The sequence below is a fragment of the Phyllobates terribilis genome, unplaced genomic scaffold (genome assembly GCF_046119375.1).
Source record: "Phyllobates terribilis strain yellow unplaced genomic scaffold, ASM4611937v1 Scaffold_2__4_contigs__length_985480577, whole genome shotgun sequence".
In the NCBI taxonomy this organism is placed as follows: Eukaryota; Metazoa; Chordata; class Amphibia; order Anura; family Dendrobatidae; genus Phyllobates; species Phyllobates terribilis.
This window is the reverse complement of record NW_027362762.1, coordinates 103,760,734-103,780,802: the sequence shown is the minus strand read 5'-3', so window position 1 is coordinate 103,780,802 and position 20,069 is coordinate 103,760,734. Positions and strand designations below refer to the sequence as shown.

The window sequence follows — 20,069 nt, the reverse complement described above, 5'->3', positions numbered from 1 at the left end:
CCGATGACCCCCATAGTTGGATAATCTGCTGGACGACTATCGGGTTTAGAGCCCACACTCCCTGTCTTAGAGTGTGGCGACTGAGAAAATCTTCCCTTGAATTTTCCACCCCCCGGATGTAAAGAGCACTGAGGGATGGGAGATGCTGTTCTGCTAGTTGCAGGATTGTGTTTGCCACTACCATCAGGGAGCGTGATCTTTTTCAACCCTGGGTGATTTATATAAGCCACTGTCGTCCGATTGTCGGACCTGATCTGGACATGGTGACCCTTTATGTGGGGAAGGAAGCCTATCAGGGATTTCTCCACTGCCAAAAGCTCCTCTTTTAGGTTTGATGAGTTTCCTATTTTGTGACGTAGCCAGAGCCCCTGAACCGAGAGATCTGCTAGATGACGCCCCCAGCAGGAGCCACTTGCATCTGTTGTAATTGTATGGTCGACTGGTCTGGACCACTGCAAGCCTGAGGTCAGATTCTCCCTGTTTGCCCACCATGAGAGGGAGTCTACCATATCTAGGGAAAGAGATAGTCCTCTTTCTAAATGTCCGTTGAAGGATTTTTGCGCTGACAGAACTTTCCACTGAAGAAGCCTCATATGACCTTGGGTCCATTTGATTGCTGGGAGACAGGATGTCATGGAGCCCAGTAGGACATTGCTCCTCTCAGGGACATCACTGGAGACTATGGCCCTTGAGACCAAGCTGATTATTTTGCAAACCTTGTCCTCTGGGAGGAAGCAGGCTTGGAGTTGGGAATTTAGGGTCAAGCTCCGAAAGATCTGAGTTCTTGAGGGGGATCGTTTTGATTTTTGAATATTTATCAACCATCCTAGCTGATGTAAGGCTGCCCTGACTTTCTAAAAGTTGAGCGGAACAGTGGTCTAAGTAGAGAACAATCACCACGTTTTTGATTTGGAGAAAAGCTGTCACCTCCGCTATAACCTTTTGTAAACACTCTCTGTGCTATCGAGAGTCCAAAGGGTAGGGCAGTAAATTGGAAATGCCTCAATTCCCCTTAGATGAATAGGGCTACCCTTAAGTACTTCTGGTAGTCTGGATGGATTGGGACGTGATAGTAGGCATCTTTTAGGTCGATGACTGCCATGAAACAATTGTGGTGTAGGAGTTTTACTGCAGAGTTCACTGGTTCCATCTTGAAAGTCCGGTTCTCGATCAGCTGATGTAGACTTTTGAGGTTGATAATGGTCCTTAAGGACCCATTTGTTTGTTTTTTATCACAAATAGGAGGGAATAAAATCCCCTTCCCCTTTATGAATCTGAAACTTCGTGAAGGACCTGCTTGTTGACTAAATCTAGCACCTCCGACTCTAGTGCTATCTTCTCCTCCCTGGACTTTCTCCTGGGGATGATCATGAAGGTTCGGGGAGTGATTTGACTGAAGCGTATCTTTAGCCCATTCTTTATGATACTCAACACCCAGGGATTTGAAGTAATGGCTTCCCAAGCTGGGATAAAATAGGAAAGCCTCCCCCCGACCTCTAGCCCTGCTTAATTGGGAAGATCTTTTGGTACTGGAGGATGGCCCCCCAAACATGTAACCAGAGTCTTTTAGATCTGGGCTCCCATCTTTTCCTTTCTCCCGGAGGGCAACCCCAGTTAAATCTTTTCCTCCGAAAGTAGGACCTTTTTGTGTCCCCCGTGAACCCTGGGAAACCTCTCTTCCTGTTGTCAGCCTTCTCCAAAAGCTAATCCAGTTTCTGGCCAAACAAGAGTTTACCATCACAAGGAAGGGAACATAGTTTATGTTTAGACTACAGGTCTCCTGGGCAACCCTTGAGCCACAGGGCTCGTCTGGCAGAGTTAGATAACTTTGCAGACCTGGCAGCGAGTTTAACCAAATCCGCAGAGGAGTCGGAAAGGAAAGCGGACGCTGCCTGTAGTAAAGGTAGATTGGAGAGCATTTTATCTCTGGATATCTTTTTATCCTTGAGTTGGTCTTCTAATTGTTGAAGCCACACCATGAGTGACCTAGCGACACAAGTGCCTGCTACCGCTGGTTTCAGGCCTCATGCCACTGCTTCCCAGGTGTGACGCAGGAAGGAATCTGCCTTCTTATCAAGAGCATCCTTTAGACTGTCCGAATCTTCCAGGGGTAGGGCCGATTTTTTGGATGATCGGGCGACAGACCCGTCAACTTTAGGAATTTTATCCCAGGACCCAGAGACACTATCCTCGAAAAGGTACCTTCTTTTAGAGGATGAGGGCAACACTCCCGATTTCTCAGGCTTCCTCCATTCCCGGTCTATAAGGGTCTGAATTTTAGGATTTACAGGAAAGGAGCGTCTTTTTTTTTCCTCCAGGCCTGCGAACATAATGTCCTCCAGGTACCTGGCTGCCTTCCCTTCCCTCAACCCCATGGTTGATCTGACAGCTCTGACCAACTTGTCTGTACCCTCAATAGGGAAACAGGGCCTACCACTGTCTGATGAAGAGAAGAATGATGAATCACTGAGGCATGGATCGTTCGACTGGGAGGATGAATCATAGTCGGAGGAGATATCCTTATGGGATCTCTTTCCCCTTAAGTAAGTCTTTTAGGGAATCTTGAACCTCAGATTACAGATCTCAAATTAGAAGCAAAATCCGGGGTTCTCTCCGCTATGGTTTGGTTAATATAGCTTGCACAAAGCTGTTTCTGCCAATCTATGGAAAGGGGGACTTGGCATAAGGCGCAAATCCTGTGCTTCTGTTTGGCGCTACTCTTCTTAGGTTCCTAAGGAATGAAGCACATAACTTCCCATTACGATTAAGTGACATTCACGAAGATCACTCACCCCTCAAGTCACAAAAGGGTACCGGATTTGAAGGCTGTGGCGGGACATAAGATGAATGGCTCTGAAGCGTCCAACACCTTACTTCTCCGGCTGCCGCTACGGTTGCTGGAGCGGCTGTCCATGTGAGAGGCGTCCGACTGCTTCCGCTGGCGTTGCCGAGATGGAGGGGTCAGCTGCTGCTGCTCCTGGCTGTCCTGGTCTGCCATAGCTGCTATACCACAAGCACGAGTATAGGCAGCGTTTGACCAGGACAACCCCCCCACCTAAAGTAGGGCACATCTGGAACCTCCTCTGGTTCAGGTGTCCTCCCCCCTCCTGATGCCTGCCGGCCGAGGTTTCAAAAGCCGGCCGGCAAGCGCTTACAGGACGCTGCCATGATGGATCCGGGTGCCGACCCCTGACGTCATCAGGCACGCCTCTCTCAGCATGCACCACGCCATGACATCAGGCGCGTCACACCCGGAAGACGCCGCTCCCAGCGTTCGGACAGTCAGGAGCCTGCGGCAGGGAGAGGGCAGAGCAGCGGTATGCGGGGAGCCGGAGCCCTCCTCACCGCCTGCGCACGCTCGGACATGGCTCCAGGGAACCGCGGACGGCGCTTCTGGAACCTGGTGCATAGGCTGGCGCCCGCTCTTACACACCAAAACAGGCCCAGGTAAGTATGAACATCCTTCTTTCAGACAGGTTCCCATCAAGGACAGGAAACCAACTGAAGCGAGGGAGAGGTACCGCTTTCTAAGATAGGGAAACTATGGGAGACCTGATGAAGACTGATGCAGAATATGCTGGAGCGTTCTAAGCAGTCCCGTGGGTCTCACATGCTCAGTAGCTCAGTCGCTGTCTGAATCCTCTTCAACAAAGGCAGTGGAGCAATACCTAATATTGTGCATTTTTTAAACACAATTTACTAAAAATATTAGGAAGTAGCAAAAGAAATAAAGTATCCAGTCACATCAACATACCGTACATATATAATTTTTTTTTTTTTAAATAACTCCAATTAGAAACTTGTTCTGTCTTTTGAGATTAAAAAATATAATGATTAAAGTGGTTTCTATGACTTCGATATTAAAAAGGATATTGAGGGGCTTTTTTTGCCCTACTGAAATCAAGACATTTTTGTCTTAAAATTATTGTAATTCAGTTTCATTAAATTTTTGCACTGGTTCCTTTCTTTAGGGCTTGTTCACATCAGCATATCATACGGACGTCTGCTGTCCAAGTTCAAATCGGACAACACAATGACCAATGTTTTGCAACAGAATTGATTGATTTTTTTTTGGGGGGGAGGGGTGTTCACACCGGGTGTCTGCAACAGGAACAGGGGGGAGGTGATCCTTACCACAGGACATCAATATCAGAGAGGTGCGGGTCTGACGCTGATGGGAGTGTTCTCCTTTCTCTACAGCGCTGCAAACCAAACTAAACTACTTTGTGATAAACACACAAATAATCCTTTTGTTTTATGAAAAATAAATTTATTACTTAACACCCTTTGCTTTAACAATGTTGATTTTTTTTTTTTTTTTTTTTAAATCAGAATACTTGTCATTCATGTAAAATAGTTTGATACAGTACATTGTATGTTACAGTTTGTTTTCCTTGTAAATTCTAAGGCTTTCCTACCCCACGTCCTCCGCTGTAACAATATTCACCCTAAAGTAAGGTGCCGACTAAATAAAACCAAATAGGAACTGATCTGAAATCCACTACACCAAGCCAGCCGAGAAAGATCCGAACAGACGCGGCGTCTGAACACGAGCAACTTTCATGCTCATTGTTTTTGCTTTTTTAAAGAATAAAATTCCATAGCATGCTCACAAGTCAACAGGAAAAAACTAGGACAATTGATTTTTTTTTCTTCCTTTTTTTAAAATTATTTTATTTTTTGCTTGTTTGCCGGAGCAAACGGATTCAAATCAGTTTCAGACATTTTACTATCGTATAGCAGCTTTAATACCAGTCAAGTTAAGAAGTTATTCAAAAATTCAGGATCTCTTTGGGAGGCTCGTATTAAGAATGAAAAAAAAAAAGGTTTAAAAATGGGAGCAATATGTAACAAAATTGCTGATTAAAAAGAAAAAAAAAATACTGATCACTGTGATAATACGGATCATCCCACAAAGTATACAATGCAAACGGAAAAAGTAAAAAGGTATGATGATCTGGAGGAGTTTGTTCCAGCTTTGTGCAATGATGATAATGGTAATTATCATTTAGAAAAAAAAAAAAAAAAAAAATTGGTCAATTGATAATATTCTTACAGTCACCACATACAATAAAGAAAAAAAAACTGTTTGTTCCAAGCATACTTCACAGCTTCAACAGCTAGCGTCACTGAAAGAAATGCATTGGTCGATTTATACCATTTTCAAGTATACTATGGAAGTAGCAAATTCACAATATCGACTGTGCTAAGATTTGAGCGCTTTCTCACGTCGAACCTCCACGTGGGATCTACATTCGGTGAAATGTTGGGTAACGTGGCTTTTGGACATTTTTTTATTTTTTTTGCTTTATTTTTTTTTTATTTTAATTTTATTTTTTTTAAAGGTGTAGATGTACAGTACATTCCAAAGCCAGGCTCCAGGCAGGCGGCCACAAGCTCAGTCCTGTAGCCCAAGCAACAGTGCATTGACGTTTCCTGGTCTCGGGGTACGGCTCAGTACCGGTGAGTCTGATGGGAGTATTGTGGAGGCTGCTGGGAGGTAGTCGAATATCCCATGCTGCTCTGAGGTTGTGATGTGCTTGGTCCAGGGTTTGGATAGGCAGCATGTGGATTGGAACGCTAAAGAGATTAAAAAAAAGTACAAAAAAAATCAGGTTATATACATTTGCAGAAAAAAATAAACGGTCTTTTTTCAGCGTTTTCTCATGTGTGTTTTTCCTCCAAAATATATTGTGCCAAGGTATTAGTTTTAAGTGAAGAGGGAAATAGAAAAGTGCCCCCCCCCCTCCTCCAACTTAGACCAAGTCATCATAAGTGTATTTCACGGTCCATATACGGACCGGACTGACCGTGGGTCTCTAGATGCGAACTTACAGCCTATGCGTTCCATATAAATGGGACCCAGATCAGAAGGCAGTGCACAGACTGGCTGGTGGCTCTCCTGGCCAGAACTTGACAACTGCATAACAATACATGAAGTTCCCGTGGGGAGAGCTGCCGGCCAGTCCACGCACTGCATTCCGATCAGGGTCCCACTTATATGGCTGACTGCGCCCTTATAGACACATATAAGGCAGTGCGTTCGGGTAGGAAGACCCACCGTCAAACTGGGCATTGCAGTCAGTATACAAACCGTTAAATACGCTCGTGTGAAACTGGCCCAAGATTCCTTTTTTGTTGTCAGTGGTATTTTATTCATAGGCTTTGTTACAGGACACGCAAAATGTCTGAATTATAAAATCACAACCAAAATCACAAGACATGCATGAAAAGAACGGGTTTTTTTGAACAAGCAAAAAAACAAACAAACAAAAAAAAAAAAAAACTCTCCCACTCAAGTGAAGTGCTGCCTGTTTTTCACTGTCTAATGGGTAAGAAAAGTAGTTTGATTTTTTTTTTTTTTTTGGGATACAACATAAATGAAACGGACAGACTGAAAAAGGAAAAATATAAAAAAAAAAATCAGATCCAGCCTGGCACACGGCCAGAATGGCACCAGAGGGGAGTATAGGTGCTATTTTATGATGGGAAAACAGATTTTGAAGGGGTTGTCCAAGTAGTGGACAAACCCTTTAAAACGGAGAAATGTAACAAAATAGTCTGTGTGACCTAGGTCATACACGTCTCTACTCGTCAGTATCCTGTGATTGACGGTAACAACTGCTGCAGCAGGAGCCTCCCCCCATCAGTAGGATAGACGCTGTTAAGCCTTGCCCCCTTGGCTAAGCTCCACCCTCCATCATTACCCTCCATCATTTCGCAGACATAAATAGAACAATTTCTACAAGACTATTTGTCAGTATGCAAAATGTACTACATAATCCTGCAACAGTGAGCCAATTTCTACTAAAAAACAAAAACCGGTGTACTAGGCAGACACTTTTATTGTACATGTGTATGACCAAGTGACGGAGATATGCAGAGCCATTACCTGATAGTCTGAGGTCATGATGAGACCACCTGAGGTAGTGGTAGGGGGAACGACCCTCACTTTCTTCAGCGGCGGCCCTTGTGCGTGGCTGTTATCTTGGTTTCCTGGGTGCCCGGTGCCATTCGTATGGTTATTGCCTTGCTGCTGCTGTTGATTTTTCTAGAGAGATTTAAACTGAATTATTATAGTGAGGAACAAACAAAAAATAAGTTTGGTTTACGATGAAGACCTCACAGTTTCTATTAGTTGCAAACACAAAAGTGATCAATTTTTCAGTGTGCTTATGTGTATGTATTGCGGTCCTCAATATACTGCTGGGATTTACACCCTGCAGCCATGAAACCTACCTTGTCCCCCTTATCATCAGGCTCCTCTTCAGTGAGGAACTCCCTCTTCGGGTAAGGAATTTGGCAGCCTGCAAAGACACTGCAGCAGAACAACTGGTCATTACAGTTATAGATGGTTTAAAGGGGTCGTCTTACTATCAAAAGCCCCCTCAGTGTGTCCTAATAGGACATCTCAACTTTATAGGGGGAACACTTCCTCCTACTTGACATTTTCCACTCTAAAATTCCATTGAACTACATTGAAAAACCGCTTCCCATCGATTTGGGAATAGGAGTTATTTTTTTGTTTTGTGATGTGGTTTTAATACTGAAGTTGTGGGTAAATATTAATTGTTTAATCAGCATCAAAACTTTGTATTGAAGTCTAAGAGCTGCAAAAATGTTGGGGGGGGAGGGGAAGAAGAAAAAAATATCAGAATGGAAGATATCAAAAAACCGCATGGACTTTTCATGTAGATTGCCCTCTTGAAAATCCAATTGTATTTTTCCACCTCAAAATAACTGTGCGAACATAGCCCAATACTAAAGGGGGAGGCCTTGGCTAGCCACAGATTTCTTCCCTCAGTGATGGAGGGTATGAAGTTGGATCCATCTGATCTCAGCCTGGCTTTTGGAGAGGGGTGATCATGAGAAGTCACACACCTCATTAGTTCAACGAGGTTTTTCCCATTTATATAAAGCGATGTCATACCGCTAGGACAATCCATCACTTTATAACAAATGTAGGTCTGGATTCTGGGCCTCCCATCGATCCTGAGAATAAAGGGGAATGAGCTCTGGTGTAGTGCACCACTTTCCCCTACAGAGCGGCGCCATCCAAGTCTTCAAATATCCTAGCGATAGGAGAACTCCTATTAAATTAGTGAAGTCCGGGATGCCATCCCTCTCTCCAGGTTTGTTAATCTTGATTTTTATAAATCTAGACAGAGAGATCTACCTATCTCTCTAATAACATAGTATAAAAATCCTGATCACTAGGTCAGTATCTGATCAATTACAGAGCAACGTGTCATAGTTTCCAAGCTCAATAGATAAAGGAGAACTAATCTGAAACTACCGTTAACCCCCCCTTCCTATAGTTACCGGAGAATCGGACCCCTTGAGACAAGATTAAAGGGGAATACGATTTACTGGTTGGTGTATATACTGCCATTATCTGGCAGAGTGAGGCCTGTGCTATATGTAAAGAAGAAAGTAGGGTTATGGCGAGTCACTTACTCTGATGTAGGGAGCGGGTCTTCTAGGAAATATGGATCCTGCATAGCTTGCTCAGAGGAAATTCGTTTTATCGGGTCCATTGTCAGCAATTTCTGAAGCTTTGAAAAGAAAAAAAAAAACAACATTTTGCTATTCTTTGACCAATAATCACCCAATAAATCTGTCTGTATTCTGCATATCCCAATCCTGATTTATCCTTCTTTTAAGTGTCCTATACGCCGAGGGTAAAAAAGTTGAGATCTCAGGATTAGAAGCCATTGTAGGGAGTTTTCCCGGACCTGCATCTGATGCACAGAGCAGCAAAGCAAAAGAAAAGGCATATACTTTTCATTTTAAGTTTTGTGCGCCTGATGGCATATAGGAACCAAGGCTTAAAAGGGTTGTCCACTAATTTAGTATCGATGAACTACCATCACCAATCGGGTGTGATCCGCTGCACAGCTTTATCAACTGCATAGTGGCCGAGTACTGCACCCATCCCTATTCAGGTGACTGGGTTTGGATCTGCAGTACTTGGCTATGGCCACTATACAGTTGATGGCGCTGTGCTGTTCTGCTAAGTAACTGATCCCATGCGGCCGCCGCCAGCACCCAGAGCAGTTGATCAGTGGGTGTCCCGGGTGACGCACCCTCACCAATCTGATATTTATGACCTAACCTGAGTATAGGTTATCAATATAAAAGTATTAAACAACCCCTCAACCACATGGTGCTTTTATAAACCAAATAATCAACTAAACTACCCATGACACAAACCAGGCCTGTCACTGTAGATCAATTAGATCTGAAACCATCCTGGGGAATAAGAGTTAAAAGGGCACATTTATACAAGACCCCCCACCGTTAATGGGAACGTATAAAGCCAATATAACACTTACCAAGTGGAATGTTTTGCTGTCCGGCTTAACTTTATGCTTCTCCATATATTTAATAAGGCTGCAGTTGGTATAACTGAAACATTAACAAAAGGGAAATAAAGTGGGCCTTACAATCTATATGCAGAAATGCTATGGCCACATACAAATAGCATAACATCTACACATGGGCACGTATAAGCATGGTTCTTATATGAGGGCAGAGGAGCGACCGGCCTGCTCTACTCTTTCCGGCAGTCCCGTATACAGAGACTGGAGCTCAGGTGGAGCGTGAACAACTATGTCGTACTGAAGACAGGGTCCTGGTCTCTGGATCATGGTCAGACCCCTAGGGGTTAATAATCGAATCACCTGTCCATTGGACTACAAGTCTGGGAATAACCTTTTAAAAAGAGAATCTGTCAGCCATGCAATCCGAGAGCACCAAGGTGCAGAGACTGAGACCCAGATTCCAGCAATGTGTCACTTACAGGGAGGCTTGTTGCAGTTTTTATTAATAGAATCACTAGTGATAAATCGCCTGCTGATAAAACAGAGGACTAGGTGCCAGGAAGTCATCATGTGGTGCAACCCCGCACCCACCACAGATCGGCAGCCATCAGTGGTGTGGACGGGGTTATACACAGCACAGCATTCAGAGGCTTGGTAGATCTGCGGTAGAGAAAACAGGGATTTTAGTGAAACTGCATCAAACAGTCACTGGAATCAGGGTCTCCGCCCCTACATCCTGCTGCTCTGTAGCAAAATCCTAGTGACCGATTTCTATTAAAGAGAACCTGTCACCAGGATCAGACATGTTAAACTAAATGCATGGGCATAAAGGAGCGGTCCTACTGGTTTAATGGGTACCTTCACTGTAAAAATCTGCGACCTGGTTGTTCTTTATTTCTCTTTAGAAGATTGTGTGCAATAAGCTGTTTGTGTATTGGGTAGGGTCCTCTGCTCTGCTCCGGCCCCCCAGCTATCTCTCTGGTGTCTGTATCTTGCTATTGTTTCAAAATTTTGTGCCGGAGCCACAGGAGGCGCTTGCACACATTGACCTCCCAGTGGGCTTGAGGAAAATGGTGCCATTTCGGCACATGCACAGATTTAGATCTAGGCTCAATGACTAGCAGAGATCTCAATCTGCGCTTGTGCCACCTCCATTTTACTGAAGACTGCTGGGAGATCAATGTGCACAAGCGCCAAAACAGTGCCATTTACTGAAGCTGCCGCGAGGTGAATGAGCGCAAGTACCACCCATGGTTGAGACCGCGACAGTGCGAAATAAGATACTGACACCACAGGCAGCTGAGGGGCTGGAGCAGAGCCGGAGACCCTACCCACAGTCCCACCCAGTCCCGGCCTGATGCCGAACAGCTTATTGCGGCTATCTACAGTGGAGGTACCCATTAAACCAGTGGGACCGCTCCTTTATGCCCATACATTTAGTTTAACATGTCTGATCCTGATTACAGATTCTCTTAAAATTGGTGGAGGATGCAGTGAATATGAATCAACGTACCACAGGCATACACACGATCCACAATGTATAATAGTAAAAAAATATTTGTAGTCCATTCTATCTACCAACTTACGTGTTTCTGCGAAAATCCTTCATAAGTGTAGAGTGTTCAGGCATCTTCTTGATGTCTTCCCAGTCTTTTTCTAAAAAAATAACATAAAAAAAAATTTTTTAATCCAGCATATTACAATATAACTAACCACAAAGTATTCTCATGAAGGATAGACATGTTACTGATATGCAAACGATAAAAAAAAATGGAAACATTTTCAAAATACCCAGATTTATTCAATATAAATATTCTGCACCACGTGCAGAAATCCCGGCACTTACAGTCTCGACTGCTATCAATGAGGCTATTAATGGTTGTCTGAGGAATGTTCCATCACACTGAATGCACTTGGACAAGTCATCAAGATCCGCTGCTGGCAGCTGCCTTCGCAATTGCCGACCAATGACATTGCAGAAGTGCTGAATGTAACACAGGTCCGGAGGCACTGCAGGCCATGGTAGCACATTAAGGTCATACCGGCAGCTCACAGTAGCTACAGCAACATGCAGCCTGGTGTTTTTGTGTTGAAAAATGGCCGCAACAAATCAATGTAACGCTGAGCTGTTAGTGTACCTGAAATGAAGGCTAGAGGGGTCCAGCTACGATATATTATACTACACCACACTTCTGTGGCCAGATCCCTCTAGTCTTTATTGCAGATACACTAACAGCTCGGCATTACATTGGAGAAATGGAGGAACCACTGGTTTCAAGACCAAATCAGTGTCCCAGGAACTATTTTTCAAATCCGATAATGCCAGGCCACATGTTGTTCATGCTACTGTGAGCAGCCAGCGTGATTTAAAGTGTGCCAACACGGACTGCAGCGTCTCCAGGCTTGTCTCCCATCGCGCACGTCTGGGACATAATCGGTCAGCAATTGCAAGGGGAGCTGCCAGCAGCTGATCTTGATGATTTCTGTTTTCAAGTGCATTCAGTGCAGCAGAACATTCTTCAGACAGCCATTAATAACCTCTGATAGCAGCCAAGGTGTATAGGTGTGGGGATTTCTGAGTGTGGCGCTCACACTCGTTACTGAATAAATCAAGAAGTTTTGAGGATTTTATTTCCATCGTTTGCATATCAACAACACATCTATCCATCCTGTCATTTCCATAACTCAAACTTTTCCTTCTTGGTGTTGCAATTTCAATGTTGAGGAGAGTATATTATTCTTATGTCATGCTTGTATATATCAGTAAGCCATAAAACGCGTAACTTCTCCAGTAACATAATATTATATCATGGATAAGTTTAACATGAAATAATCAGCAATAAAATCCAGATGCCGTACCTGCAGGGAACCCCATTACATTAAATATTCTATCTAGCTGGTCGTGGTGGTAAGGATTACTAGTCTTTATGTCTTCTTGACGACAATGAAAAATTGGTTCAGATGTTAGAAGTTCTGCAAATATACATCCTATAGCCCATATATCTGAGAAGGAAAAAAAAATAGCAAAAATTCATAAAAAGCACAGTACATGCTGGCCACAGTACAATGCCAACCAGATAGAGAAGCTGAGGGGTTAATACAATATCAGTGTATATATCAGGCCTGGAGTCCACAGTTCAGATAGACCAGATACACAGTAGCAAAACCTCAGATGTGTGATGCATTACATCTTAACATTTTCGACCTTTGAGTGTTTCCATTCATATACAATAGGTAGAAGTCTTATAAAGAGTTTCACACCTTAAACGATTTTTATGTGCATGTAACTCCTTCCAAAACAAGTCCAGCCCGTTCCTCCAATGAGAAATCAGTATTGGAATTAATAAGCAAATGAGGCTGAAGGACTACAGTAGATCTGAAGCCTCTGTCACTCCAGCTCTATTCCCCCCCGTCCAGTGCCAGCTCCTCCAATAAGGATAAGAACACTTTAAAACTCGGCTGCAAGAATGAAGTCTCTTGCTGTAAAAAATGTGGATAGGGGGTCTTTTATTACACTATGCGTTTCGCCGCTGATCTTCACTTATCGCTACACCAAATTTTATTTTATTTCTTCTCCCTTTCTCCGCCACTTCTCACGCAATTATTTATCTTTTTTCATACATATCTCCATAATCTTTGTCTACATTACGGTTATACTTCTTCACAACGCCCCGTCCCATTCTCCTCTGTTTTTTTAAATTTGAGTTTAAACCCCGAGTGGGCCGGTCACAAGCCACTTGGCACGCATTTCAGGCTTCAAATACTTTTGTCTCCATATGTTTTATCTTTTTTTTCCCCCAGTTAAAAAAAAAAAAAAAAGACTCTTATTGCGTAAAGTAATGAAAAACCCTTATCCACATTTTTCTCAGCAAGAGACTTAATTCCAGTCGTGCAGCCTACTTTTAAGATGTTTTATATTCCTTGCCAGTCAAGTTTATCTGGGTTATCACCCCCCACCAATCATGAGGCAGCAGCCGCTAGTATCCTTACATGGTTTTACCCTTTAGGGGAGCAGTACAACATTTTTCCAAAAATTTTCTCGGAAATCTCCTCCAGCTTGACTGACTGCCTCTATGCTGTGTGACTTCAGGCAAATAAGCTGTCAGTCAAGCAAGAGGCGGCGACACTGGACGGGGAATAGAGCTGGAGTGACAGAGGCTTCAGATCTACTATAGTCCTTCAGCCTCATTTGCATCACAAATCCAAGGCAGATTTCTTCAGTACCGGAGGAACGGACTGGCCATGTAAAAGGTATTGCTGGACTTGTCTTTGAAAGACCTACATGAGCATATAAATAGTTTGGGGTGTAAATTGCTGCTGACAGATTCCCTTTAAACAATTGTTTTATGAAGTTGCAGAAATTGAAAGGGATTACCTGAATTTTTTTGAGGCTTCCATGACCACAGCAAATGCAAAAAAAATAATAAAACTATCCATAATTCTATTTCTGCCATTTTGGTGGCCTCAGTGTTTATTTCTCTGCAGCAATAACATGCCAATTACTAGCCTCATCACAAGACCGCTAAAGCCACTGATTGGATGCAGGACAAGTAAAACACAGATCTGATATGATCACAGGGACTTAAAAAAAATGAAACCTAATTTACTCTATTTTATTGCATTGGCAGCAGTTAGGAAATTTAAAAAAAAAAAAAAAATAGACTGTCCCTTTATATAAAAGCAAAAATCCCCTTTAAGGTAAACGCTTTAAGATTACTGAGAGATGTTCAATTAAAAACGTAATTAAATGTAACCAGAAAAAATGTAATATTCATGAAACGCATCTTTTAGGATTTGCATTTTGACATTTCAACGATGATGATAATGAAGGAGGAAATTCCCTAAGAAAAGAAACGAGAGGATTCTTCTGACCTTTTTAGTTTTTGCTTGGCAGAATATCTGTATGGCAAAGAAAACCGCAGCAAACTAATCACAGTCATAAGTGAAGGTTAGAGTGAACCCACCCTACAAATAAGTGTATAAAAAAAGCCTTCTGTACGAAAAACGGTCTACAATGAAAGCACAGGCCCAGTACTTCTCACAGCTCAGGGTTTGCTACAATTGCACCTGGTCTAGAAAATATTCTACAAGGAACTGTTCACATTCTGACGTTCCATTTGTCTGTTTAGTAAACAAAAACAATTTCAACAGCAGTAAAATCTCTTCTGTTAGGACTGCTTGTCACAAAAGAATCGGACTGCAGTCCAGTCTGCTTCCCTTACACAGATAAGGCATAGCCTGGATAATACTGTAGCAAACGCTCAGCTGCAAGTAGTATTATGAGTGGAAATTCAAAATGAGATTTTTTTTTAAATGGAATTCCATCAGCAAGTTGCTGCTATGTAATCTGACAGCAGCATGATGTAGGGACAGAGACCCTGATTCCAGCAATGTGTCACTAAGCTTACTGGATGCAGCAGTTGTGATACAATCAGTTTTCTTTGTTGCAGAAGTAGCAGAGCTCTGAATGCCATGTAATAGGAGTTGGCCAAAGAAAGTGACATGAATAAGGAAATAGTACAGTAATCAGGTCGTGATAGCCTGCGAAGTATCAGATAGCGGTATAAGTTAGTAGGTCCAGCCAGTAGGGGTGCGTGCCACACTTCCTGGCTGGATCTACTAAGGTATATAGCTATCCATTTGTTCGTATTCTGGTCTACCTTTTTTACACATCTGATACTTCACAGGCAAGAGATTAAAGCTAGATAATTAAAATATAACTTTTATATTCATAGATAAATAAAAACAATGGAACAATGTAAAAAAAGACAGGGCAAGAAACCTTCAAAAAAGGAGGGACACAGGAAAGGTATACTCAACCCAAATAAGACGGAGATATATATTTATATATATATATATATATATATATATATATATATATATATATATATATATATATATATATATATATATATATATATATACACATATACACACATACACATACATATATACATACATACACTAACTATCCACAGAATTTTAAACAACAAACAAATGCAAGTGCAAAATAGGTTTTTGAGGTTTAAAAAAAAAAAAAAAAAAAAAATCAAGGAAAAAAATATAAATAAGCTATGTATGCCCCATCCATCAATGTGGCTACATATTCAAAGTGCAATATGAGTTGTGGTATGAAAAGTTCTTACTTATATATAACCAGTACCTGGATAATGCATCGCTAGTCCTAGGTGGCAAACAATCTATATAAGTTGACAGTAAATGGTATTTTACCTAGATCAAGAGCCACCAAAAGGGAATAACAGTTGCTGTGTCCTTCCCACACCAGACGCCGTTTCGCCTACGCTTCTTCTGGGGGAGTCTTAATTGATTAAATATATACCTTGTAGGTTCCATCCATGGTTTTTTTTTTTTTTACTTGGTTTGTCTCATTGGTTTTAGTATTGTGTGATTCTGTCTCCTACTTAGCCACCACATAGCTACTTGTGTGTTTAATAAAGTTTTGCTATTTTTTGGGATCTTTGTTTCATTGACTTTTTCAGATTCTTTTTCTCACCCATTTATGCAGATCAAAATTCTACTCCATGTAAGAAGGTCAGAGCGGAAGACATACAGACATACATACATAGTGAAAGATCTATGAGAATGATCTTAACTCACATCCATCTTCTCTACTCACCAATAGCTTTGGTATAATGTCGGGCCCCTAGGAGCAGCTCTGGAGCTCGATACCAGAATGTAACAACTACGGGATCTAAATCAGCTAAAGGCTTTAAAGGTGAATTAAATAATCGGGCAAATCCCATATCCGCTGCAAAAAACAAAAGGAAACACGTACGTGCGTTAAGAAGCAGGCAGATTACCATTTATAAGCTCGTACTTGTGCATTGCTTTTTGTGGATTTTAGATGCACGCTAATCAACCCCCGTCTTGAGGCTCTTGTGTTGGGTCTTTCAGAAATATTTCAGGGACCCAAAAAAAAAAAAAAAAAGCTAACCAATAGTTATGGCAAGTCTTACACCAAATCAATTGGCCCTCATTTAAAGGAAACTGATCCTTAGATATGTATTTAGGGGAAATAAAAGGAATCTTTATGCAATCACTTTAAAAGGAGATGGGCAACCTGTCAGTCAATTCATGCTGTCCAAACTATGGGTAGCATGAATCGCAGCCAGGTTGCACGATTGCAGTCAAGTATATGATTCTCCGTAAGCATTTCAGAGAAAATACTCATTGGCTAGGGTGCCTGGTTGGATCTCCAAAGAGACTAGTCTAGCTCTGATCCTGGCCGACTCTTCCCAGTGCTGCTGCTATGTACAAGTGAGGCAGAGACCTGTCAATCACCTGCAGCAGCACTGGGAAGAGTTGGTCGGACTGGCTTTAACTCCGGTCCCCAGCCGTATCAAAGAATATTTCTGCGGTTTGGGCAGCATGATTCGCCTGACAGGTTCCAATTAAGATGAAAAACTGATATTTTTATATACATTAGAGTTACCTTTAACTAATAAAATTGCACTAAGCTCTGGTTTCCATTTTTTATAACTTTTCAGATCCCCTGATCTTTCGCCTAATATCTTTGTCTCTCTCAGTAATATAGGCTGGATGTGAGCTCTGAATATATCCAGGGTGCGGCTACTTCAATTAGCTCATATCAGCACAGCTTCTAACCTGCACCTACTTCAAGTGCTTTCCTCCATTTCTATAGCCTGTTTACCCTCACTGAGACTGTAGATGCTTTCTTCCTACTCCACTATAGATCTGCGTACAACTCCCCTACAAGCTGCGACCTCTAACAAAGAGGATGGCGATAAGTGCAGAGAGCTGTCCAAACCAGGAGCTCTGATGGGATTGCTCATATTTTTCAAAAGCGCTGAAATAGATAAAGGACTTACATTTTCCAGCATCAAAATGGTAGAAACAGGTTTGAGAAAAGTGGTTTAACTTTGAAATTAAAACGCAAATGAATAATAAAAAAAAAAAAAAAAAATCTGTGCAAAGGTGTACTTCGCTTTTAAGGCGAAGCAGCACTATAAATTCAGCTCCGGTTAACACCATGGGCACTCACTGATTGCCCCAGTTATTTGCTCTCTGGGTTACAAGTCTTTAATGGCCATGAGAAACTGCAATAAAACCCCAGGCCGTGCCCTTTATAAATTCTGTATCATGACATTCACGCATGTTAGTAATCCAGTTATTAATAGCAGAGCTTTGCTATCAGTGTGTAACAGTTTACTAATCTGATAAATGGATATACCCGAGTGCAAAGGAAAATCTATTTCCTACACAAAGTCTCCTTGGCAATTTAGAGATATGAAACAAGACTTTTTAATTTTTTTTTTTTTAAACAAACCTATTTTTACTCGTCCTCGTTCCGGACCTTCACCCATGACTAAAATATTAGCGGGTTTCTGTGTAAGAGAAAGAGAATGTGATATTATCAGTGCTAGGAGGTATAAAGAACAAACAAGCAGATTTCTACTAAAATAACTTCAGCATTTCTCTCATTATGGCATATTCTACAATTAAGAGTCATGTAGGCAGTCCTTGTCTCCCAAAGAGTCATGAAGTTCCAAATCATTACAGGCCCGACATGCCAGTGTAAGGAGACTTCTAGGCTGCACAATGCTCCTCTGGCCTATAAGTCTCCTTACTCTACCTTGTTGTCTCTCCTCGTGGATGGGTGCAGAAGCTACCCCTCTGTAAAACAGACCAGACCAATGCATGCCGAGACTGGATACAACTGGTCCGTTGGGTACATTGACGGAACGCATGCTCCCATGAACAAACCTTTAGAGATGGATGGTGTCAAAAAGGTACACCATCTATTTATTCTTTTACAGAAATAACATTACAGTCCACTTTACTTTAGCTGGAACGTCATTGGTCAGCTTAAAGAGGACCTATCAGCAGGTCCTTTAATAGAAGAAAAAAAAAAAAAAAAAAAGGAGTGCTCAAGGGAGCAGCAGGAATAAAATGAGCGCGAAAACTGTGCACTTGACCTGGTGACCGATCCTTCAAGTGCAATGCAAGAAATAAGAAAAAATAACTAACCCTTGGGGCACAGAAATAGCCAACCATTGAGCCTGTTACAGATAGATATGGTCTAACGAGCCGGATAACTTACGGACAAGTTAAAAAAAACAGAACTATACGCTAGCCCCTTAACGAGATATTTTCTTGCTCCTACATTAGTAAAACTTACTGAATACATAAATTAGATAAAAGTGCCAAGTGCACAAAAATAAAATTGCCATTTTCAAGGCAAACAAAAATGTGACCTGACATGAACCACAGGTGCAGCTCAAGTGCTCAACCCTGGATAACAATCCAACCGCAAGGCCAACTATGCCAGCATTACAACCGGAGGCGATAAGCCTCTCAGCCGCTCAAATCTGATTAATTCTCAATGCCAGTACAGCAGCACATTGTCTGAGCAGGTGCAAAGTCTAAGGTCGCATTGTACTACAGGTCTGCATCGCTGGGAGTCCAGACTAACTTTGCCCATAGATTGGAAAAGTGGCATGTCCTGGTTAGCTTTGTGGAGTGACTTAAAGGCGGCTACTAATCACTAGCAACGCAGAAACAATAGATTTTTCCTTTGACGATCATACAACAAAAACTAGATACAATAAATCAGAATATAGTACTGTAAACACCAAGGTGGTGCACGTTACATTGGTGAAGTATCCCATTTACCAAATTGAACACAAAATATTTTGGTGCAATAAGGAATTCTTATTTTCAGAAGCATTATACAGATAATCGATGAACATGACACAAATTTAAAGGGGTTCTCTTGAGAAAAATAAAATACTCTAAAAATTCTTAAATACCTTTAATGAGCAAATCAAACTTGTTTAGTTTCTGAAACCAATCAAAGAAGAACAATAAAATGCCCACCATCTGGTTATCCTGACCAAAACCTTCCTTGTATATTAATAACCCAGGTGCCTGTGAGCATGTGCAGTAGATGCACCGCCCCCTTCCTTCATGTGTAGGAAGTTGTGCTACCTGTATACAGTACAGACCAAAAGTTTGGACACACCTTCTCATTTAAAGAAATTTCTGTATTTTCATGACTATGAAAATTGTACATTCACACTGAAGGCATCAAAACTATGAATTAACACATGTGGAATTATATACTTAACAAAAAAGTGTGAAACAACTGAAAATATGTCTTATATTCTAGGTTCTTCAAAGTAGCCACCTTTTGCTTTGATGACTGCTTTGCACACTCTTGGCATTCTCTTGATGAGATTCAAGAGGTAGTCACCGGAAATGGTCTTCCAACAATCTTGAAGGAGTTCCCAGAGATGCTTAGCACTTGTTGGCCCTTTTGCCTTCACTCTGCGGTCCAGCTCACCCCAAACCATCTCGATTGGGTTCAGGTCTGGTGACTGTGGAGGCCAGGTCATCTGGCGTAGCACCCCATCACTCCTTCTTGGTCAAATAGCCCTTACACAGCCTGGAGGTGTGTTTGGGGTCATTGTCCTGTTGAAAAATAAATGATGGTCCAACTAAACGCAAACCGGATGGAATAGCATGCCGCTGCAAGATGCTGTGGTAGCCATGCTGGTTCAGCATGCCTTCAATTTTGAATAAATCCCCAACAGTGTCACCAGCAAAGCACCCCCACACCATCACACCTCCTCCTCCATGCTTCACGGTGGGAACCAGGCATGTAGAGTCCATCCATTCACCTTTTCTGCGTCGCACAAAGACACGGTGGTTGGAACCAAAGATCTCAAATTTGGACTCATCAGACCAAAGCACAGATTTCCACTG

General features: G+C 42.1%; 1 protein-coding gene across 1 annotated transcript in view; it reads right to left on the bottom strand.

Moving 5' to 3' along the window:
* Window positions 1-4,815: 4,815 nt before the first annotated feature.
* Window positions 4,816-20,069, bottom strand: part of CDK8 (cyclin dependent kinase 8) — a 60,231-nt gene continuing 44,977 nt past the window's right edge. Inside the window, exons 5-13 of the mRNA XM_073662458.1 lie at window positions 17,632-17,689; window positions 15,961-16,092; window positions 12,183-12,326; window positions 10,910-10,979; window positions 9,336-9,408; window positions 8,458-8,555; window positions 7,240-7,318; window positions 6,893-7,051; window positions 4,816-5,580 (exon numbers count right to left, since the gene is read on the bottom strand). Of these exons, the coding sequence (XP_073518559.1) occupies window positions 5,455-5,580; window positions 6,893-7,051; window positions 7,240-7,318; window positions 8,458-8,555; window positions 9,336-9,408; window positions 10,910-10,979; window positions 12,183-12,326; window positions 15,961-16,092; window positions 17,632-17,689 (939 nt within the window). The 3' untranslated portion in view covers window positions 4,816-5,454. The remainder of the gene's footprint in view (window positions 5,581-6,892; window positions 7,052-7,239; window positions 7,319-8,457; window positions 8,556-9,335; window positions 9,409-10,909; window positions 10,980-12,182; window positions 12,327-15,960; window positions 16,093-17,631; window positions 17,690-20,069) is intronic.